This window comes from Acanthopagrus latus, chromosome 21, assembly GCF_904848185.1.
Source record: "Acanthopagrus latus isolate v.2019 chromosome 21, fAcaLat1.1, whole genome shotgun sequence".
NCBI classification, from domain to species: domain Eukaryota; kingdom Metazoa; phylum Chordata; class Actinopteri; order Spariformes; family Sparidae; genus Acanthopagrus; species Acanthopagrus latus.
Genome location: NC_051059.1, coordinates 12,729,383 through 12,754,190, shown reverse-complemented (window position 1 = coordinate 12,754,190; position 24,808 = coordinate 12,729,383). Strand labels below are relative to the sequence as shown.

General features: G+C 41.3%; 1 protein-coding gene across 13 annotated transcripts in view; it reads left to right on the top strand.

Moving 5' to 3' along the window:
* Nucleotides 1–24,808, top strand: part of LOC119011576 (receptor-type tyrosine-protein phosphatase mu-like) — a 173,480-nt gene that overhangs the window by 36,666 nt on the left and 112,006 nt on the right. For all 13 annotated transcript variants that reach the window (XM_037084819.1, XM_037084817.1, XM_037084818.1 and 10 more), the window contains exons 2-6: nt 3,526–3,648; nt 14,595–14,869; nt 19,499–19,577; nt 21,423–21,538; nt 24,205–24,379. In XM_037084819.1, the coding sequence (XP_036940714.1) occupies nt 3,526–3,648; nt 14,595–14,869; nt 19,499–19,577; nt 21,423–21,538; nt 24,205–24,379 (768 nt within the window). The remainder of the gene's footprint in view (nt 1–3,525; nt 3,649–14,594; nt 14,870–19,498; nt 19,578–21,422; nt 21,539–24,204; nt 24,380–24,808) is intronic.

The window sequence follows — 24,808 nt, the reverse complement described above, 5'->3', positions numbered from 1 at the left end:
GTTCTTTTCGCTTAATGTCTTTTTGAATCGAAATGAACTGAGCAATGCGAGAATCATTAATAGAACAGATCCGTTAATGATGGCTTTGAAGGGAATGAAGTTTCCAACAGAAGCCACAGTCCTCTCATTTTCCTGATTTATTATTAAACACAGAGTTGACATTTCGTTAAATGAAACCCTCTGAAAATTAAACGGCGGATGGGATCTGCTCAGTGCATGTTTTTTGAAACTCTCCCTCCACTCCCGTCACCCATTGACTCAGAATACATTTCACTCCTCGCCAATGCCATCGATTTGAATATCAAACACCAATAAAAGCCACCTCTTTGGGTTTGTTTGAGCACCACCATGCTGTGAGAGGTGGGTGGGCGGCGTGGGGCAAAGGATCTTGGAACTATTGAGTCAAAATATTGATGGAACGGAGCCAGTCTCCATGCCGCCGCAGCCAAAGACTCATGTAAATGTTCTCCAAGTTACATCTTGGCAACTCAAACATTTTTATTTATTTAAGAGAGAAAAGTTGAAGTACATGCTCTTTTTCAGCATCGCCCTCATACTCATACTAGAATTTCACACAGTCACTCCAGGGAGGTGGAGGACAACCACGGCTCCCTGCTGTTGGCCACGGAACAGCTCCCACTGAACCGTTGGAGGTTGAGAGCCTTGCTCGAGGGCATGGTGGTGGTGATTCAGAGAGGTTTCTTATTCAGATTTCCTCAGCCAGGTTCTCAGCTATTCTCGGGAATACATTTTTTGGCCACCTGTTATTGGTGTTTCAACTTTAACTTTACAGGTTGAACGGGCTGTGTACTGTACTGCTATAGGTGGTGGATCCACTGCTTAACTGCCTCAACAGAATAATGAACTTACTTGCACCCAATTATACAATGGCAGTTAGCAGCTGTTAAACAATGCTAATGAGCTTAGCATAATAGCTTGGAGGGAAAAACGAAAGTGTATCAAGATAAATATTTTGGGAGGTAAATATGGAAATTTAGAAAAACAAAACAGAAACAATTAGACACACACCATATGAATAATAATAATAATAATAATAGATAATGAAAATAAAATGTCCATGAAGGTAGAGCTTTATATAGTTTATAAATACTCAGATGAAAATAGAAGTATAAGTGTATTAAGTATAACTATACAGGCAAAGTATCAGTATCAAAATGAACATGAGTACAAATGTACTCGCCGAATTTGACATTTTCTAAATAATAAATATTATTTCATTAGTTCAATTATTCATCAGTGTAAGGATTGCTGAAAAACAGCAAGTGGTAAAGGTGCGACCTGTTATAAATATGCATCATCATTTATTTGTTGATTGTATGTTGTATTCATCTAAATGTGCACAGTATCCAATAACTAAAACTGTGAGATAAACAGATAGCAAATTTAAAAAGTAGGCTACGATATACTGCAAGCAGTCTACAGGAGGCTAGCATCAAGTGAAATCGCTCAAGTGAAGAAGTGTAGGTATCTCGAAACTGTTAGTACTGTAAGCACAGTAAAACAAGATTGAACACTGGATATAACTGTTGAAAAAAGAGATGAGAGTAAGATCAAATTTAGCCTAAGTAATAGCCATCACTTTTTTCGCCGACAAACATGTCAGACTTTTGCGTCAACATCAGTCACAGGCTTCATCGGAGCAGACATTTTGACTTAGTAGCTTCAGGTGGGCTTTTAACTCAAAAAAATACTATGCCTACCTCCTATAACTAATGACATCAGTTCAATATTTAAACCTGTGATTTGTTTACTACTGTGACAAGGTCCCATTGTTTGTTAATCAGCCTCGAGTGTTTTTCAAATTATAGCTAGCTAATGTTAGCTGAGAGCAACTTCGACACACATCCTCAGTTTGTGTATGTTGAGGCTTAAACACAAGTTAGGGGACTTAGCTTGAATGGAAATTTTACAATAGAGGTATGAAGATTCAATTAGAGCTAAATTAAGCGGTTGAAATAGACATAACGTTACTCAAACTCACTGAACTGAGCTGTTAGCATAAAAGTTTGCTCCGTGCTTAATTCAGCGTTATATTCAGCAACATGGACATATCTGTTGGAGTCTGAACTCCTTGTGAGTATAGGTGGGTCTCTTTTTATGGTTTGTTGTGCTAGCTCTTGAATATCTGTCTGTGGTTTTCTTGGTTTTTTTTGGCTGTCACCTGTTAGCTTTTCTCTGCGGTTAGCAGAGGGCTAACGCACAGGTAATGTTACAGTTAATTTCTTACTCTCAGCACGTTTTCTTCGGTGACAGGGTTAGCTTGAGTAGGCGATGAATTTCTGGACATGCTCTCACCGCTTCCTCAACCTTTTTTTTTTATTCCTGTGATGCTTTGGCAATCGCTCCCTTTTTCGATGTCCACCCCCTCAAAAAACAGACAAAGCAGCAAATATATCATTAGCCGCTGCCCTATGGTACTGGATATTAATTATCCTGTGTTCTCCTCGTTTGGCCACTCATTTGCACGTGTACTGTAAATGTCACCAGGGAGATAAATGGGAAAACAAAAAGCCCAGCCTGTAGCCTTTATGCAGCAGAATGTCAGAGGGAGCTTGTAAGAGATGAGATATTAGTTTTGGCCTGGCATAGATTCTGGCTCAAGGGACATTACAAGAGAGGCAATAAAATTTGTGTGTCATCTGTGTTTAGAAACTTATTAGCAATGAGCAAGCAAACATTTTCAGCTTCATTTTCTGGCAAGAGGCATGATAATGTATTGTGCATATGTTACCAACAGCGAGCCAATGTAATAATGCATCTGAGGCCGTGTAATATCATTTTTGCCGTCTCTGAAATCAACCCCCCGCCGTGTAAAAGCCACCTTTATGTTCCCACTTTTTCTTTGACTCGGTATGAACTCCCTTTTTTCCAGCAACATCTTGTTTTGTCTATGCCTTTTTCTTTTGTAGATTTATGAGTGGATTGAAAGGCACTTTGGGGCGAGAAAGGGGGAAAAAAAAAAAAAAAAAAAGCTCAACTCTTACATTCTCGGCGTGGCCTTTAAGGTGCGAGGAATAAAAGGGGAATTTGTATTAATCGATCACACGCCAAGCCTGGTTGAAGCCTGGCCCTAATGGTTGCTTGCTGTCATTTTTGCAAGCAGCTTGTAAAAAGGATTAGAGTGGCTCCGTGGAGTAAGGGCGCACGAACAGCAAAGTTCTGTGGCCGGCAAAAGGAAAATAAATCAATTTATCCCTGATGGTGGTGCAGTTTTGGAACATAATGCCTAACGATGATGGAGTTTGGACACTTCATACTTGTCATTGTGAAATTGGACTGCCGTGTTGCTAATGATAGTAATGTATGTTGTGCCTCGCCTACTAGAGTAATCCTTCACTCTGTCTCACTTAAATGCATCTCATTGTCTGGCATATTGCGTTATGAATACCGCTGGGGGAAAAAAAAAAGAGGGGGGAGAATTTAATTTATATATTCATTCATTTGAGCAGCAAGTTAATGGAAAAAAAACTGTATAACTGTATAAATTTCTTCCTTTTGTCGCAGGCGATTGTAACTTTGAGAAGCCACTGGCAGCGTGCGGGTACAGCCAAGGCAGAGACGATGACCTTGACTGGGAGCAGGCCAATACCAGAGAGAAGCCTTCATCAGATCCGTGGATGCCCTCAGGTAAGGAGAGTGACACTGGCTTCCGAAGAGGAGGAATGATGAAACCATCACCATACAGAGAGAGTACACCATTGCAATAGTCTGCACATTTGACCCTGTCTTTTTTTTTTTTTTTTTTAATGTAAGAAGCGGTGCTCAGTGCTGAGCAAGGATTATTTTTCACACAAAGGAATATTATTTTCTTAAACACATCCGATTAAACGTGAATCAGAATCTGCTGCTCCTCCTTATTACAGAGAGAAGGATTAGCCGCCGTCACATCCGCCATTGGTGAAGTGTATCCTTGAAATAGTAGCCTAAATATTACTTGGCTCAAGTGGGCACGCTATAAGCGTAATCATTATGGATATTCCTACCATGGAACTAATTTGACAGAGCTTTTACATGACAAATCTTTGTTTTTGTTTTTTTTCCTTCCCAAAATGAAATGCATCTCCAAATGGCCAGCTCAGTCTGATGATTAAGGTGTTTACATGGGGCATTTTTCAGATTAGGCTATACGTCTGACTATAATTGGGATATACTGTAAGGCTGCATGTAAACAGCTTCCTCTTAGAGACTAATAAATATTGATAAAGGCTTATGCAGTATGTTCCTGTACTATTCGATCTCGGAAGCGCGATCGTTGAAGAGAAAACGACACTTCTACCTGCTTCTCCAGAGTTTCAGCACTTTCCTTCTCTTTCATTATCAGCGTGACACAACTTCTCCCCCGCATGATTGTCTGCTAGACAGGATCTATGGGACAGACTCGTGGACTGAGACAAAAGCGACGTTTGATATAAAAATACTCAGATCCATTTTAATTAACGCGGCCTTTTCGTCAGCCCCCCATATTGAAATCCATTAAAATGCTTTCCCTGCATTTTGTGTCTGTCGCACACAATTTGTCTCTTTAATGTTCCATTGATCGCTTTTCATTTGATTTGAAATGCAGAGATATCACCGCCACTGAGCAGAAGGCACCTAAGGAATTAGACTAATGGAATGACTTTTTTTCCCCCCATGTTATAACAAAGGTAGCGTTGCAAACTAATGGATATTGTTTTCCTCCCCTATCTGATGCCTAATCTCACAAAGGCTGCATCACAGATAGATTGCACCGGCCCCCCCCAGTGACAGAGGGGGAATTAATTAGCGGGCCCTCACTAATTTTAAGCAGCCAATGCCCAGTCGTGTTTGTGTGTACATCAGGATGATGTGTGCTGCGCCGCCCCAGAGAAATTGCTTTCCATGGAGGGGGAAGTGTCTGCGCCTTTTTTTTCCCCATCAGAATTGATTAATGTCGGGACACACGGAGGCTGGGCAAAGGTTACAGTGAGATCTGGAAAAGCCTTGACCTACAAATTAACACCTCGCGCATGGTCTAAATTTAACATATCTGATTAAAATCCCATGTCTGGTTAAGAGGTGTCCCTGATTGTGCTTCCTAGACTGAGTGCACTTCAGACGGGCTTGTTTGCTACCGGCGTGTCTTGAATTGTGCGTAATTAACAGGTTGCGGCTCTTTCTCCATTTCTCAGTGTGAGCACTCAACCTGCCGTGCGAAATTGTAATCTCTCCTCTTTGACCGCACTGAAAGGGATGTGAAATGTAGTGTACTTGACGCCTGAAATTGTTTTAGGGCTACCAGAGAGAGGGTGTTGATGGGTAGAAATGCATTTATGTGAAAGCCTGACTGGTGGAAAAGCTATCTCACCTCTGATTGCTGTCTCACTCTCAACCTGTACTTATGAATCTTCACAAAAACGACCTTATCATACTCGCGGAACAGATTGTTCCCGACAGAAGGCATTGCTACCTCAAACACTTTTAAAATTGGTTGTAGACAATGTCTGTCCAAATAGAGGTGTGCCTGATGTTATTGTGAATTTATGATTGAAATGATGATAAAAACATGAAATTAAATCCTTCTAGAGGTTTAAACAGCGAGCTCACATAAACTCCAATCCATTCCCTTTGAATGTTGGACAAATCTGCACTTTATGACTTGGATCCAAAACCAAGGTTGAGTGCCAATGCAGGATATAATTGGCCCTCGAAGGATAAGTTCCCCAAGAAAAACACTTTGTCGTCACCTATAGCATGAGGGTGAGTTGATGATGACTGAGCTTTCCCTTTTGGGTGAACATGTCCTTATAATGTAGTGTGGTAAAGTCAATGTGTTAAGATCAGGGTTGGTATACCATGACTTCTTCAGAGTTGTTTTTACAAACCTTCACCAAATGTTCTAGTTTGCTAGCTCTAACCATACCCATAGATGTGTTGTGGTATTAGATCCAAGGCCCAAGTCTCTGTATCTAGATACTTTAGCTTTCACTCAAGTGTGAGAAGAAGTTGTCAATTTGACAAATATGGACTAGAACGGTTTATTTAGTTCTCTGAAAAAAAGAAAAAAGCTGAGTTTGTTATGCAACAATAAGTTTCCACATATTTGTTAAAGGTTAAACACTTTCAGACTTTAACGCCACATTGTCTACTATCTGCTTACAAAAAAAAAACGTTATCAGATAGGAGACATCCTGCATTAACGTGCTTGTGTTGTCAGTGCGCTCAGTGCAGAGAACACACAACTCATGAGAGGCCCTGTGCAGAAGTTGATGTCACCCCGCTGAGGACTCTACTTCATCCTGCGAAGGCTCATGCTGCAACCAAAGACCAAACTGGCCTGACTCTCTCCCATCATGTAGATAAAAGAGCACCAAAGAGGGAAAAAAGCAAAGTGAAGCGCAACAAGTTAAAAAAAACAAACAAAAAAAAAAACAAGCCCTCCAGTCACATGAAGAAGAGATGAGCAGTGCCTGAAACTCTTGGTTGTTTACAACGATGCGATCCCTACCTAATTGCTACGTCTGGACGGAGAGTAGCCTTGTTTATCCCTCCGCACCGCTCTGATTGCATGCTTTGGCTCCTTCAGAGTGGCTCAGCCCAGTTCTGAGGCTCTGCATGTCTGTTTGGGCACTCCCCTGTGTGTTCCCTCTCCCGAGCCAACTGGAGAAACCCCCGGCAGAACTGTCACTGTCAGTCCTGTTATTACCACCGAGCCTCATCTGTCCTGGACAATGATAATAAAACCCACACAGCCAACGCTCATTCAGCCTTGGAGAATAAAACTGGACACACTTCTGTCAGAGTCAAAAATTGGCTTGGATTGGCTTATTATTTGAAAAAAAAAAAAAATACTAGACTTGAATCAGATACATTTGTGTCATTGCTTTAAAAAAACTGATTCCTCTCATTTCCACCCTGCCCTCTGTTGTTATGACTTCTCCAACATGGTGCAGTTGTCTCAGAGATGAATGGATGAAGAAACTGTGAGGAAGTTTGCAGTGCGGTGCTGTAGTGAGGGGGGGGGGGGGGGGGGGGGGGCGGGGTGTCCAGATGCCATTAAGAAGGAAGCTGTTTTTTAGTGAGCCCCATCTGGTGCAGAGACTGCCTCCTCTCTGATGGTGTCATGGATGTTGCCAGCAGTAGGCTGCTGCTCCCTGCCTCCCCCCCTGAGACTCATTCTGGGGAATAATGGCAAGAGGAGGAGGAGAAAGAAGGTCCTCTAACTGAGATTAATTAGGGTTTTTGTATTATGCTAGGCACAATAGCAAGTGCAGCTTGGGCTAAATGACTTATTGTTGTATTCTTAATATCTGCTCTAAATATGTAGCGGGAGAGAAATTGAATGTTTTTGTCTTTCTGTAGCACAAGGTCTTTGTTTTGATAGCATGCCCTTGGTCCGTAATGACACCTAGACAATAGTGAAGGATTGGCAGAATGAGGTTCTTCACAAGGTAACAGTGATCTTCTCTTACTCTGTTTGCTTTCTTGTCAGGTTGCTAATGCGTTCATGCAAATGCAGCTCACTCTTGAACCCAGAAGGGTGCCTTTCCTAGAGCAGCTACTGCATACGGATAAGATGGATCATCTTAAAAGGCAAATGGTTCACCTTTATGACCATTTTAATCAGGAGGTAATGAATTGACAAAGCCCGTCCGCCTTACCTGGACAGCCATTGTTGTTTACGGCGCTGTGTGCGTGCTGTTCAAATGGACGAGGAGAAGGAGGATGGCCACTTAAAATATGAGAGGAGAGAACACCCACTGACTGAAGGACGTCAGAAATTTAATCAGAATTTAAATCACATCAGCAAAAGATGGGATTTGCTGTTGTCGAGGGAGGGGCCCCGTCTTGTGAAAACAAGCTAATTGCTTTTGGGCCATTCACAACTTTGTGTGAAAATCACACCTTGCATGGTTTTGGCAAGGTTGTGAGGTTAAGGAGAGACCCCATTATATGATTAGGGGATGAAACCGAACAGCAAATTACATCTGATCAATCCGCGAATTAATTCCTGGGGACGACGGACTGCCATTTTCAATGCAGCATGTTTGTGGGGTTAAGGACTGTACCGTGGTCTGAACAAACAGGATTGCAAACATTACTATAAACAGGACTATGACAGCACGCTTGTACTGTCATGATGGAGGACATATTTGCATGCTGTGTCTTTCCCCCATTAGAGTGCATGGTATGTACAATTACGGCTAATGATGCAGCTAGGTGACATGTGAACGCTCTCCGTTGTGTAAGTGGTTTGTATCAGGCAAATGGGCTATTATCTGACCCATTTATTGCAGTGGAGAGCCAACAGTGCGTGGTGCATATTAAGATGACATATTAAGCCATTAAGATTTGCAGTTGATTGACGCGCGGCAACAAAAGATGCTGTCACGGAACATAATAAGGGTCAGTTGTTGCACCGGACTAAAATGACAGCGCCGCAACGTGTTGCGCATGATGGATGGTTTCGGGTGAATCTGTCTGACACCGTCAAATAAACCTGGCAGGTCCTTCATATGGAGAGCCCAAACTTATTCACTGTTACTTTATCAGACCCTTTCATGTTTCAAAGGACACTGGGAAAGTTCTGGAAAATTGAGTGGAGGCCACGGCTGTTCACATTAACAGCCTAACCCTCACAGCGAGAGCATTTTTGATTGGTGGCAGACAGTGAGAATAGCCCTGTCTTCATTGACATTTCCGAAGCGGCAGCCGTGCTTTTCTGCTGCGGTGACCTCTGTGAATTTTATTAGCAAATGAGACCTGGAGGGTTTGGGTTTAAAGAGCGCCCCTTCATTCTGATTTCCCCCACATAATGATTTCCACAGAGTTCAGGACCTGAATGGAGGAGAAATAATGAGCGCTAGTCATTACTGCAAATTATATGCTCTGCTCAGACCATCACTCAACTCGTAATTAATCTAAATACCTTCAACCTATAGACTTTGATGATTAGGATTAGACAGTACCCTATTTGTATGAACTAAATTATATCCAACTGAACTCCCCTTAAGAAGTCTTCCCTATCTTATATAAGAGAAGGAACCCAGGGGCGAAAGTAAAAGCCTCTTAACCAGCTCGAGAGTGTTTTGCTTTCTGATGCCTACTTTGCCTGAAAAAATCAGATCAGATGTGCTTAAGATAAATCTCATTCGCACACAGGATGCTGTTTAGTCTTTACTGAGTAGCATCTTCAGGGTTTTTATACCAGTCAAACACGGAGGCATGAATGCAATAGAACAAGGATTAATAGGATTCATCTGAAGTTTGTCTCCGGTCACTGGTCTCCACCAACCCTGAACCTCTTCCTGCCCTACACAGTGACTACAATAAAAACGGACTCAAAAGACCCTTGTACGCAAGAAACGAGGAAATTGGGATGTGGTCTTGTCCCATTGTGGTAATCCTGAAAAGCTGTCATTTATAAATTAAGTTTGCATGCTTCATAAAAGCAGGAATTCATACCGTATATCACTCTTGTTAGTCCTTCGATGGATTAGAGTCATTATTTTTTGACGTGTGCTCTCTCAAGATAATGTCAGAGTAGTAGTGCACAGAAAAATTAGCTCCCATGTGTTTGGGTATAAAGTTCCAGTGGCCACTAAAAAGTTCTTTAATGGGGTGATTAGGTGCTAGAAAACCATCAAATTAAAGTGTTTAATTCCTGAGTGATTACAAATGTTCAGTTTCTACTCTCAGCTGAAGGAACTTGTTTTCCCATATGGAGTGATACCAGCTGTGACCAACTCCCACCTGCACTGCCAGCTGCGAGTGAGCTGGTAGGTCAACGGATTAACCTGATGGAAGCCCATCTCCTGGACACTTAATTAACGCTGACCAGTTATTCAGCTTGCAATGCTGCAGCCTCACGATGGTTTAATTGATAAGTTTTCCAAAACTAAAGTTTGGGATGTTGTTCTTGTTTTCAAAGTGTAAAACCTGTTGAGGTTAAGCAGTTGACAAATGACTGAAATCGGTCCATGAAATTTTGGGGCCACAGCTAAGTGTGAACCACCCACTCATTTATTGCCTCTGACAATGAATTGTCTGATAATCGATGCGTGGTTAATGATTTCTATGTAACAGTCCTCATCCAGGCACACTGTCCTTGATAATGTCAAAAATATCCTCACATAATGAAGTCACGCATTTCTACTTCAGCGCTCTTGCCCTACACTTTTGAACAGCAACATAAATGTATGTAGCATCTGCAGCAGGAACACTTCATCTTCCACTAATTCATTTTTCATACCAGCCTCCATGTTCAGCCATCATTGTAATGGAAGGTGAAGGTGGCCTACATTGGAATAATAATAAATCTGTTCCTCTGAATACCTTAGACAATAGCCGAGCCCTGGCCTTTACCGAGTCGCGAGGACGGGCCTTGAGTGTGCTGAGAGCTCTCTATTTTTAATTGGTCTCGAACACGTCATTGTTAAGGCAAAAGAGATAGAGAAAGGAGACGAGAGGGAGAGAAAACACCCTTGTGCATCACTAGCACATTAGCACAGCACTAACACAGTGTCATTATAATTTGCTCTTAGTCTTGCTGGCTAATTAGCTTGTCATGGTGCAGCAGGTCCTGCAGAGTATGTGGTCATTAGGCTCTGAGAGCATAGAAACTGAATGACAATCAGTGGTTTCCTGTCATCTTCTTCAGTTTAGACAGTGACAATGGCAGGCTGATTAGGTGGGCACGCTGTCACCGAAATACTGGATTCTTACATTTTATGGTGGTCAACAGTGACTGAAGGAAAGACTTTTCCCCCTTGTTGTGTTCGAGTTCGCTGACCCAAATTGAGATGATTTGTAGGCCTCAAATTCGGTGACAGCGATTTCTCAGTCTTGTTGCAACAGTTCTGCAATCTTCCTGGTAGTGAGGAGAAAATGCTCTAATATTTACGTGTCTTTCTGTTTATTAATTGCACATGAAAACTAGCGGCCACTGCATTAAGCTTTATTAAACAAGAAGTGACTGCTTAAAAAGGGTACCTGTTGTTTAATTAATAATTCATTAACATGGGAGTTGGAAAATGTACAAATGCCGCTTGAGGCTTCCGATATTTTCATCTCTAATTACCGACAAAGAGCATGGCTGTGCACAAATCTCCTGTGCAACACTGTCACAACGTGGCTGTTTGAGATGAAAAGTAAACAGCCTGCTGTAATCATAGAGGAAAGCAATGGTGCCAGCATCTTTGTCTTTGTAACACGAGCTGCAACTGAACAATTCATCAACTGATTATTAGTGCTGGTTCGCATCACACCAAGGGTTGCTGATGCCTCAAAGGGGGGGGAACCTAAAATGTTCTGGGCACCTGAGCAGATGGCTGAATGTTATTAAAGAGACCTCAAAGCCCTCATAGAGAGACACCTGATTGAGGTTGGACAAACAAGTGTCTCAAAGTCGACTCCTCTCCTGGCCTTCTGCATGTAACCTACACAACTTCCAGCGTAGCCTCAGAAATAATTAGCCTCATCATTTGAATCAGAGACCAACTGAATGTGAATAATAGATTACAAAGCTCTGGGAGAACAGCAGCGTGCTGTTTACAATAGTGAATCATGAAGTGATCGTGCTGTGCAGGAAAATCTATAAAACAGCAAAGCCACGATCAAAACAAAAAGCTGATATACACTTTATAAAAGCTTCTGGATCTGACAAGTGAAGCCAATGCAGAAGTGCCTCACGCTTACAGTCTTTCTTGTTGACAGTGGGGGGTGTCTTTGGTTGCAAGTCTGATTGTGTAGAATTCTATGAGAAAATGACCCTACCTCTCACTCGTTTTTAATTACCTTTAGTAAACAGTGTCCTGATGAGTGTTTGGTCTTAGTCACTCATGATAGGGTATGCTTAAGGCCTTGGCTACCATGTGATTGGCGAGTCACTACCTTGGGTGCTCTCCCGGGGGTTCAAGGTCAGATCCAACTCGGAGATCCTCCCCAGCTCTAGCCTCTCGTCTGAACACGGTCACCAAAAACTAAAATGCCGATGCCCAAAATGCCAAACTCAAGGCTCCAAAACAAGTCGACACACCGATAAGTGAAAACATGGTGGCCCCAAAGATTTTATACAGTCTATGATGGCTAATCCCAGATTGAAAAATAGCTTTTATCACTGTAAGCACAAGGAGATATTATGATTGGCCTTGAATGACTCACTAGAGTCTTGAGTTAGTTATACTTGATTAGAGCTAGAGGCAAGCCTCCTTTGGTTTTCATATACAATACTTTCTGGCCCTCATATTATGTATTGTATTCGTGGCCCATGTAGTCCACATGAGCCACAATCAAATGTTGTCTGTGTCAGCTTATTGTGACTGGTTTCATCAGCAGTGTGCTGGAGCTGGGTTTCTCTGGTTTGTGCTCATGTTTTCACTTATGTGTGGGAGTGTGTTCATATTAAAATACAGCCCCTCATGCAGCCCAAACATGTTGAGATCCTTAAAACAACAACTTGCTTCTACCTGACAAACAAAGCCGTAGAGGCTGACTCAGTGTCATCACAACTCACTGCTCCTCCTCCTCCTCTGCTCCCTCTCCTCCTGTTTCATTGTGTAAACATGACAGAGCCCCCACTCGTTATCTGAAGCTGGAGACAGATGGAATTGGTGAGCGTTACAAGTGCAGCACAACAAGACAAGTGGGCAAACTCGAGTCATTGATGGAGCAAATAGGGTTTTGTGAGAGGCTGTTCGGCTGATGCGCTCGGGGATCGAGCCTGCTGATTTAGTTGACGTTATTCGCCCCTTTTAACACCATATCTGAGTGAATCACCAGATGTTAAATTTAATGACAAAGACTTGCATCCATTGCCTTTCAGCACTGCCTTGCATGCATGAGAATAAAGCTAACAGGTTGTTTGTCTCACCTCTAAGCAAAATGTGCTTTCCAATCATTTCCACACTTCCAAAAAGATGTATTTCAACATAAACTGAGCCTCTTTGGCGCCGTCTCAAATGCTGTTACGATTTGTGCCATCTCATTACCAAGCCAAGCTAAATAGGATGATGACAAATAGAATGTGTTCTGCATCTCCTTGAAAGTTTGCCAATATAATAATTCTCACTTGTGTTTTATTGGCAAGAGGGGAGAGGATTAGATTAACCTTTAATATTGAACCAAGCGATAAAATCTAAATGGGGCTTGGTTGGCAAATAGATTTTAACTTATTGATTTCTCATCATTTCCCTTCTCTCCGTCATTGAGCGATAAAAACACTGCTCTCAAACATCCGGCATTTGTAGGACGAGTCTTGTATTGTCATTGTATTTTGATGAATGGAATTTATCATGGGATTTCTGTCAATCCAAAGATAAGAACATTTTCTCATTAATGTTAGAACTTCTAGCACTAATAGGAAAGGTCTCAGCAGATTTGCTTACCTGCTTCCAGCATACTTAGGATTGGCCCTTTTTATTTAGTTGCTGTTAAACCTAAGGACCGGATTCTGAGATCTTTCTGTTGCAGCCACCTGCCTGTAAACCCAACATATATAAGTTACTGGATCAAATACACATACATAGATATATAGAGTTATTGCAGGTCCTGTGTAACTGTGTAAGTATTTTGGTCCTCATAGACTTCGGTAGCTGACTTTAAATAATATGACAAGATAATATTTGTTATTTGCCTTACCTCAGCGTCAACAATTTGACACTCCATGTAGTCAAGTTTCAAAACCTAATCACAGAGTTTTTATGAAAATGTTCTCATTCAGTGCCGCTGTTATGACTTGTTGTTGAAAGGTGCTTTACACATAATCCTGCCTTGCCTCTTTTGGAAAGTCAGTGGGTGTTGAATGCAGTACAGAGAACGTCAAACACATAGAGATGTAGAACTCGATACTCACGCATGAGAAATAGGGCAGTAGTGTATCCATACATGTCCACTTAAAAAGCATTAAAGGTCCAATTTGTAAGATAGTTGATTCCCATCTCGTCAAATGCAGACAATATGGGTTGGTGGGCAGCCCAACGTACAACCCAATGTGTCAGTATTTGAGGAGTTTGGAATTGGACCCAACAATCAGCTGTCTTACAAATAATTTAAAAAAAATCTTTTTACCTTTTTAATGCATCAAAATATTATGTGTTTTGATATTTGTTATTCAATGCTACGTGTTCGCCCTCCCATGAGTCTAAAGCCACACCAGCAGCTCTTTGAGGCACAGCAGGTGAAAATATTATAACATTTGCTAGTTAAATCTAAATACTAAGAACAGTGGAGTGATTATTTTTTTCATTAGGAATTGGGTCATAAACTGCAGTACTGGACACATTAGAACTTGCCCTGGTGATGATGCTAGATAAAAAGTTCAGGATTATTAAAGATATTTGGACACATTATCAAAGAGAAGTGATGGACAGACCAACAGACAACATTATCTTGTCAGACCATGAGCATTTTCTAAAACCTCTTTCTGGTGATGACAGATTACCAATGTTACCACTACTCCAAGTCTTTTCTATTTCCAAATACTGAAAATAAAATGTAGTTCACTGGATGATTATGACAGATGTTTTTTTCTGTGAACATCGGTTTTCCTGCCACTGAACTGCATGTTGGATAAAACCTGATCCAGTCATTAGATTAAACTGTTTTCCATGTTGCAGGCTCGGCCTTCATGATGGTGAATACGTCCGGACGCTTTGCAGGACAGAAGGCCTTACTGCTGACGCCACAGCTGAGAGAGAATGACACCCACTGCGTTACCTTCCACTACTACATTGGAGGCAGAGACAACAGCCACCCAGGTCACCTAAATGTGTATATCAAAGAAAACAACAGTCCCATGGGGATGCCTGTTTGGAACGTGTCGGGTCCAGCCACTCGCTCCTGGGGACAGATAGAGCTGGCCATCAGCACCTACTGGCCCAACTTCTACCAGGTGAGGAAGTGCAGTCTGAATCCAGCTTTCTATTTGCATAATGTCTCATCTCAAAACTAGGCTACTCATTGTAAGCAGCCATTATAGGCAAGCTAAAGCTGTAGAAGCCTTTTCATTTTGCGGAGCAAGACACATTTATTATTTGCGAACAATCGCACAATAGCCCATTAAAACAACCCTAAGATTATTGATTTCTGGGGCTACCTCAGTATCCATGGCAATCTGCTCTCTCCCCCTATCATCTGAACCACTTCTCTTTTTCCAATTCTGAGAACTCATTTTCACTTACCAATGCACATGACTGCTGGCCGGGGCAAGGTGATTTCACACTTGCCTGGCTATTAGTCTTCGCCGGGCTTGTTCCACGAGTCCACCAAATGTTAATTGATGCAGAGAGACCCCTTAACCTCCCAATGGGAGGCAGTCCCTTGGCGAATTATTTCATTATGGCCTGGCAGTGCTGGTCCACAGTGAAGCTGAGGGGAGTCCTCCTTGTCTGCTCATCATAGAAAACCTGATAACTTAGTTAACAAGGGACACCGCTGGGTTTCTCACTGCTGAATGCAACATAGGAGCCATAATGAGAGGCACATGGACAAAAGAAAGAAAGAAGAGGGGGAGTGCGACAGATGACTGACAGAATGTGCTACATCTACTAATAATACTCACTGTTTGCAGGATGGTGACCCTCGTGTGAGAAAAAGATGCAAAATCAGTCTGATAAAATGTTTTTATTAAGGCTCATGTCACTTAAAGGGTAACTCCACCAATTTGACACCTGAAACTGTGTTTAAAGGTACTATTTTAAATAAATGTCTACTACTTCATATGTGAAAAAGTAAAATAAAGCCTTTTGTGGCTCCAGAGGAAATGGTATGTCATCTGATAAAATGCCTCCAGTGATGTAATTCTGTGGCTAAATTACATTGTGGGTAATGCAGGCACCAGGTTTTTTTAAAAGCAGTAAGCTGGTCTAGCAGTACACTCCAATAACACTGCTGGACTCACTATTGACAGTTTAAAACAAATAATTAACATAATCCACATATTTTTGTTTCTTTCAAAACCCAGAGCCTACATTACCCTGGAGGCAATTTAGCGAATTTCATCTCGAGCCGCAAACGTTCACCTTAAGGTGTAAAACTGGTGGAGTTACCCTTGAAAGATTGAACTCTAAAGTCCAATCAGTTACTGATCCTGTTATGAAATTTCAAATGAAAATTCGTAATATCCAGACAGTTTGACTTCAGCTGCTTCTCCCATCCCACAAGCAAATCAACACCTTCAAACAAAGACAGTTTGCTATTGCTTTGATTTTTAAATGAAGCTAAGTGATGGTTAAACATTTTGAGATACTGTTCGTGCCATGTTTCAGCAAATCTCTGCACAAAGGGTGAGCGTTGAGGCCCCAAATGACATATTATGCCTTCCAGTGTGTTCAGGGAAATTCCCAGCATCTGTTGCCTTTCAAACCCCAGCGGAAGGTCTGTCTGTGTTTTGTAATTGTTCCGGACCCAAACTGACAACATGGGTAAATGCGAGGATGCTAATGATCTTAGCACCACGCTCAGTCAAGAAAAAGAGAGACCAATGCTTAAAATTGTCTCTAATTAACAACATGGCACTAATTATAGGTATCTTTAATTGCATAGTAACCTACGCAATTGTCAAAGGGAAGCCACCTGATACTTGGAAATTATTTTTTAATTACCGGTAAAGGCTTTTAGTCATCACGAGCCTTTCAGCCTTTGATAATTACTCTTTTGTCAGGTCATCCCGAAAACTTTTAATTGAGATTGTCATGCATTTCCAAAACTGCTGACACAAACAACTATTATTTCCAGCAAATGTGATGCATCATCTAAATATACCCTGCTCAAGGTATATACTGAGTGTTTAAGATGAACATCCATTATTTATCCCGATATGCAGCAGTGCGCCAATGAGAGCGAAAAACCCAAATGTCCTCATCTGTCTTGATTTTGATACAGTAGAACTTATGGCAGAGCTAATCAATCCTGCTGTAATGTAGTACTTAACCAAGTCCCTTAGGGATAGCAGGTGCGGTGATGTAGACATTGAATGTAGGGTTCACTGTCTGTCTCTTTGACAAATGAGAATGGTGAACTTTCCTGTGACATCAACAGCTTTCGTCCCATGTGAATATATTCACTCTGTGGGTCAGGCCCAATTATGCATCGCACTATCATTGATGTTGGAATCAATTATATCACAGCTATTAGGCAGGCTGACTGATGTCTGTTGCACAAACAAAGGATTTCAATTAGAGAGTGGGGTCTAGTTCATTTGTCTGGTGGCAATATATGGAGTGGTTGGCCTTTTAATTTCCTTTAAATTAGCCTGTAATGAGGCCATAATTGGCACCCAAGACATTCACTTTCATATTTCATGAGACAAAAAAAGAAATTTATAATTAGACAGCCTTATCTGAAGGCATCCTGCCTCCCAGATGACAATGGTAACTATCTCCTCCTCCACATTCCTCGTGTGTGCAGCCTCGCTGTGACTAGCAGGACACAAGTTTCTGGGTGACACCATATACGGTACATATCCATTAATATATACCATTCACTGGATGATGATCACTAGTTATATTTAGCAAAGGATGGCATGCAAAACATGTGTAGTGCGACTGTGTGTGGTGTAAATGGTCTCTGCACCACACCCTGGGTTTGGGAAGGGCCCGGCATTCTGTTTCCCTTTTTATCACACTGCAGACCAGCAAGTACATAACTCTGACATTCTGCTGGGACACGCCTTCTGTCGGGACTTACTACCATTTGTTTTGGAGGAGAGCTTGGGCCTTAAAATAGGGTCATGTTGGTGCTACACAGTGCAGTTGCACTTGATTTCAGAGGTTATGTTGTCGGAAATGGCAGCAAACATGTCAACTCAGAAACATTAGACACAGAGCAACTGTGAAATGCAACAGCAGCCACATCCCACGGAAGAAATTCCATTTAAATTTACACTTAACGACTGGCTCTCTAAATAACATGTGTTCACACTTAGTTCTTGTGGTATCTTTTCAAGCAGGTAGATTTGGTTTCATTTCAGGTTCAGGTATTCACATCTGAGATTTCTACACAAGTTAACAGTTTTTATAGAGACACTTTCTCTAATAGATAGCAATGCCAACAATTCTGTCAACATGAAAAAATAGCTGACAGGATGGTTCGTGGAAAATCCGTGACCAGTAACCACTTACATAATAATAATAATAATAATAATAATAATAATAATAATAATAATAATAATTATTATTATTATTATTATTATTATTATTATTATTATTATTATTATTATTATTATTATAAACTAAGCCTGGTTATCATCAAAGTGTTTACTAAGTTTACTAAGACTTATAGACTGCACCACATGACCTCATTCGAATATTGAGATCACAGCAGTATTAAATGTTTGCACTTGGTAAATGCCAGGAAAACAACAAGCTGACATGAGCTTGCTAACGTAATGACCTCGTGAAAAGTAAAAGAAGTAATGGAATATGCTCCACACCTCTGACCTGACATTTTGCTCAAAATGCTGGTCAGTAATGATGTAAATGTGACAGATATTACATTATGTGCACTTCACAGTATACCTCATATTACATAACATTAGCCAAAATGTTAGATTTTAGGGCCAGATAACAATGGTAAGGTTTGCTTAGACTGTTATTCCACATTCATTTTACATAATAACTGAAATACTCATATAGGTATTAGGTTTAAACCATGTGTGAGTAGTTTATCACAAAATCTGTTTATCAGTGTTAACAAGTTACTTAAAGTAATATTTAGGTGTAGGGAATGCACCTGTGCAGCAAGACGTCTGAACCAAAAACAGGTTTTAATATAAAGCTTCAAGCAGCTGTCAATGTGTTGTTAAAATATTCTGAGCAATAGAATACAACACATCTTCTATAAAGCGTGTATGTTGTATCCATATTGCAGCCTAAAACTTACAAACACACTGACGCTGGACAAACGACTTCCCAAAACAGGAAATGGGACCAATTGAGAAGCATCTGAATGCAGGATCAGTGACAGCTTGTAATGCTACAGTGACTTCCTGTTTGCACAAGTGATTGCTTTGGATTTGACAGCATTACAGAAATTTCCAGCTACAAATTCTCAGATTACTCAGTCTGAACCAGCTAAGACATTTCCATCTTTCCAGTCCCGTAAAGCGAAGTTACTGTTGGATTTTCAGATTGTTCAGATTCAATTCAAAAATCTCATCACCTGGATAATTAAAATCAAGTGATAAGATAACGGTAAGTGGGAGTTGAGGTTTGGGTGAATTGACCCCATAAATATAGCTGTGATGTCTCACCTCCCATACACTGTGTGCTTGCCGCAGACTGTGTGCTAATCGTCTCAAGGCTCAAACTTAATTTTACACTTGCATGTCATAACACCTACCGACTGTGACATATTGTGGAAATAACGTCAGCGGCCTGCAGCTGTGTGACCAGCTGCAACCCTGCAGAGTGCAGATCGTATTAGTGGGAGCTGGACTTCTCTGTGCAGCCTCACTCAAGTGCCATTTGAAGACATGTGCCCATTTATCACTGGCGTTATGAGTCTCCTCTCTCCTCTTCAGATTGTGTTTGAAGCCGTAACCTCCGGGCAGCGTGGCTTGCTGGCCATCAAAGACGTCGTGGTCCAGGGCCACCAGTGCAGTAAGTCCTTTTTCCCTTCACCGTAAAAGAATATCATAAAAGTGTCATTGTCCTTTCCATGACACCCTCCCAAATACCTGTACCGTTGTTCCATCCAAGGCCTCCCAGTCAAACAAAAGGCCTTCAGAGAGGATACTATAGTCAATCCAAAGTGTAAACCTCCCTCCTCTTGGCTCCCTGAAGATTTATGAGCATACAGTCGACATGCTCAAGTGTGCTTGTGATTTAATGTTGCAGTGGCTCTATTAAATCTATCCTTTGAGAAATGGGAGAAATAGTGCAAAAGAAAAGGGGAGAAAAAACAAATACCACCATACAGTGTGCTGCTGCTGCTCGTGTTTGGATTCCACGATGCTTCTCCTCCCTGAAGGATATTCAGTTAAGCATCTCATCTCTCAGATGTTGAGATTTCTGCTACCGTGGCTGAATATAAGTACACGCACTTCAGAGTGCGCTGCGGAGCTAATGAACATGTCATCACTCGCATATTTAGAATTTCTCTGCTCCGGCTTTTGGGATAGTCTGCTGCTGCCTTGGGAGTACAGGGACGAGGGCTCTTCAGGATTCTTCAAGGCTACACTTTTGAGTACTGAGAGCCATGTTAGTCTGTACGGCACTCCTTAAGTTTATACTGAGAGGTGCTCACACTCTACAGTCTAGGTCTTAATCAATACCACATGAGGTCTCATCAATTGATTTATACATTATTCTACCCCACATAACTGAGGTATCAAGCTCGGATTGTTAGGCGCTAATGACCTAGTAACCATTTGAAAGCAGCTGAATTCCTACAAATGTTATGTCAATAAGATGGATTTATTACAGCGAAAGGTGTTGCATATAAATGTATTTGAGTAAATCAATGAGAATTTGCGACGTGATCAATGTTCAAATGCGTAAAAATGTGGGCGGATCGATAACCCACTCAGTGGCAATCGGGTTTCTTTGAGTGATAAGCAAAGTGATCAGAGCGACTCCTCTGTGGAGCACAGCCAATTCATTTTCTATTTATATGACCGTGTGGAATATCTAGCACAAAGGTGTGATTATGCCACCGGGTGGTCTGCCTCTCCCTCTGTCATTAAAGAAGACATTAGTGATGAAAAAAATAGATTTGTCTTATTTGGCAGCAGATGGATTGACAGGACAAAGTTATAAAGGAGGTGCAGTTCAAAGACGAGGTTATAAAATATTAAGTAGAAGTGAAAGTCTTGATGATGAAAGTGATAGAATTAGCTTTTGCCAAGTCTTTAGAGATTTGCTTATGTTTCGAATCAAGGTCGCTCCACTGAATTGCCCTATTTTTCGATGCAGAATAGCGGTACTAATCAGAAATGTTCTACATAAGTTACTTTCTGTGGACTATCCCAGTCAGTGAGCAAGCTGGTAATGAGCACAGCTGGAAAAGAGAATAATGTTTTTGGAAAAAAATCCCTCTCAATCAATAAAAGGATGCCGTTAAAAGACAGAAGAAATTGGGTTTTTGGTAGGTGTGAGATCTGCCTCTGGTGTCTCGTTTTTAGGATTTAGGTGGAAGGTTCCTCACAAAGCGATGCTGGCTTCTGGCACCGAGGGGCATCAGAGAGTGTAATAAAGAGCAGTATCCATTCAAGGTTACTTCTCTCAGTTGTCCAATTTTACATGCAGATTTTGGCATAAGGAGTTACGAAGTGGGTAAAAGTGTAATTGGCGTTGGCATAGTCTTAACGCTGGCGATGAGCAGCTTCTCTAGCACCCAGCTCTGGTGATTAATTCTCATGAAGTACAAACCCATGCGAGGAGAGTTGGACTCTCTGTGTCTCACCATTGCACCTGTCTGAAAAATACATTGCATTTCTTTCATAGTGAACACACCTCACTTCCTGACGATAAAAGGAGTGGAGGTCAATGCAGGACAGACGGCATCTTTTCACTGCACCGTCAATGGACGCAAAAGGGACAATTTCCGCCTCTGGCTTCAGGTGAGATCCATTTTTATCCTCTTACTTACACTCTAGATCAAAGAAAAGATCAGAGGGAGGAATCACTATTAGAAGCGAGCCCCTTGGAGATTAATGTGTTTTACTGAACATACCCTACTGTCTGAATATGTAATCTTCTGATCTGGAGCTCTGTTGTTGCCACCAGGTCTAAGAAGGCTCCATGCCTATGTCTTCTTTTCTTCTGATGTATGTGAGATCAATGTCTGGTTTAAGGGGACAAGGGTGTCTTTCATAACAGGAATGATTACCGAATCAACATTTTATCCAAGTTAAATCGGGCCAGATTTTAACACACTATAAACCCGTTTGTGTGATCTGTCTTGCAAAAAATGGGATGAAAATAGAATAGATGGTGAGCAAAAAAAATACATGATTAATCAGCATCAAAGAACAACCCATAATACTGTAGACGCTGTGTGCCTTTTCAATAAATCACATTATTTGGGTCCAAATAACTGGGTAACAGAGAGAGAGAGAGAGAGGGTGGCAAAAAAGAAGCTGAGGCAGAACTACTAGGTTATTTTTAACATGTTTAACCCAAATTACATAGCATCAAATGTAAACAGTTACACCAAAACCATAGACAGTACATCTTCCCGATCGGCCAGCAGATGTCTGTTAAAGTTTTAAAAGAGAAGACCTCGAACATAGCTCTGGTTAGCCACAGCTCTAAATCAGTGTGCAAAGTAATTTAAATGGTAAGTAATTGTTGAAACAGTTATAATGGGCTGGATAATTCAAGATACGGTGTGCGTTAACTCAAAAGAAAATGGGCAGCTAAGCATTTTGCCTGATACGAAAAAACAACGGACATGGATGTGAAAGAAGAAACGCCATGGGGGCTTGAATCGTGTTAACATACAGACAGTTGAATGATTAAAGGAAAACCTGAATAAATGTGTGGGGAAACATAACAAACGGCAGCTGATATGTTAGACAGAGCTTTCCAACACTGTCCACAAACCACCAAATGAGGGAATATCTTTTGGAGGACTGGTGTTTCATCCCTCTGGTTGAGTTCCAGAGACCTGTAGAATCCATGCCAAGGAGCTTTGAAGCTGTCCTGGCAGCAAATGGTGGCCCAGTACCTTTAAGTAGACTCTATGTTGGTTGTTCCTTTAATTTGTCATTTGGTGGTGGTTTTCAGAAATTCGATGTTGAAACCTGGGAATGAGGCATTATGGTTTTAAAATTACACAAATGTGTAAACATTTCCAGGACAGAAATGTGAGTGTTGGTTAAAGCCTGACACATAAGAGTCAACGGTGACATAGAGAATTTTGGGATATTTAGTTTTTTGTCACTCCATAAATACAAAAATATCATCAAGAACCATAAAAAGTAAATTTTTGCCATCATCTTTGGAGTAGAATGTTATGTAAAGTAGTCTCTAAATGATATATGAACAAACTGCTCTGGAAGATTCCTCAGAGTATAGATGGGAATAAGTCGGGGAGGCTTGGTGCATGTGAGTGAAAAAGACGTTTAAAGACACGTATTGTAGAATTCCATACATTTTTAAACAGATATCACCATAAAACCTACCCAGTTGTTTACTTTCATTAAGACAATTATTTTTAGTATTCTGATATTTATGTTTAACTGTGCAAATGAGGTTATCTATTAAATATGAGCTAATTTGCATATATCCCCAGAACAGATATTTTTCAAAACTACTAACCTAAATATATATATATATATATATATATATATATTTTTTTTTTTTTTTTTTTTTTTTTTTTTTTACATTTTTGTTCCACCAGTCTAAAAGAAGACATAAAAGCAAAATAACCCAAAATCTCAAAATTGACCAGTGCATGGAAAAATGATGTTTTCACCTGTAGTGGTCCCCTTAATTCAGGAACTGAAAGCCAGTGCCTTTTTGCCAGCCTTTCATCCACATTTTTAAAAGCTGGTTTTAGGAAACAAAAGTAGCTCTGAGATCATTTGACAAATTCAAGACAGGACACTCACGCGCTGCTTCACTGTGCCCTTGTGTTTGAGATTTCACCTGTATCTGGGAGGCAGGGGATTACAGTTGTTTCGGATCACCGCAGTATGGTCTTAACCTATATAGATGTTGGCTCTGTGGATACTGTGTACTATATCTGGCACAACTGAGCAGCACAGCAGTCTTGAATTGACCTTGTTCTGAGCAGCAAAGGTAGTGCATCTGGCAGACATAACCCTGCCGGCTCTGCTGCTAAGCACACTGTCACACATGTGATCAGTGGGAGCATGACGCTGGGTAAAGGTCCTCTGCCAGGTACTCCATCATTTTAACAAACACGTCCTCATTAGCACAGGAGCTGGAAAACAAACATTAAGTGAAGTCCCCCGATGACAGTAATGAAGAAATATTTCTAATGAACAAATGTCCCCCATCTGCCTGCTGTGAGGGGTGACAGCTGGGGAGAGCCCGCTGTGTGTTTGTGTGCGTGCATTTGTGTGCATGCATCCCTGTGTGATGAATGTATTCCTACTATCAGCCACCGATGGGAGTGATAGGACACAAACAGGCACGTGCAAGAGCACACAACGAGTACGCTCAACCGGAGTTTGTGAAACACACAAGGTCAGGCCACTTTGCTTATTAAACCTTCCCGTTTTGGAGGCTCACTTGTGTTTGTCTCGGTTCCAAACAGGGCATCGGTGGACGGGAGGCCCCCATGAAAGCCACTAAACCTTGGAACAACCGGCGCTTCATAGGCACTTTCGACGTAGAGAACACAACCAAGGGCGACTCGGGCCGCTACCGCTGCATCGTCCACTCAGACAAAGGGGTTGGAGTGTCCAATTATGGAGAACTAACCATAAAACGTGAGTATTGGTCCCAGAGCAGGGCGAAACACAAACGCCACCTATCTGAGTGAACACAGCGCAGACAGCGGGAATGTTTTCCATCCGCACGACCTCTGTGCATACAGCAAAGTCAACAGGAGATAAACAGGAAATGCTGCGTGTTCGTAGATGAAAATGTCCTCATAGGCGATACTAAAAATACTAGCTTTTTATGTTGATTTGTTATCCAGTGGACTTTAATACTTTCCCGTGTAAAGGCTGTCCTTGACTGCGCACATTTCCACCTAAAAGATCACAAAGGCAAGAGGCACCAGGGTTTACAGTAACCTCACTGATATTTCACTCCTCTAGTCATTTGATATGAATTTATGGAGTCGTCTGAAACTAAATCCTGCAAGGCCTCACTTTCCTACAGCCCTATAGCCCGGTAATGGCCTTCTATATTTC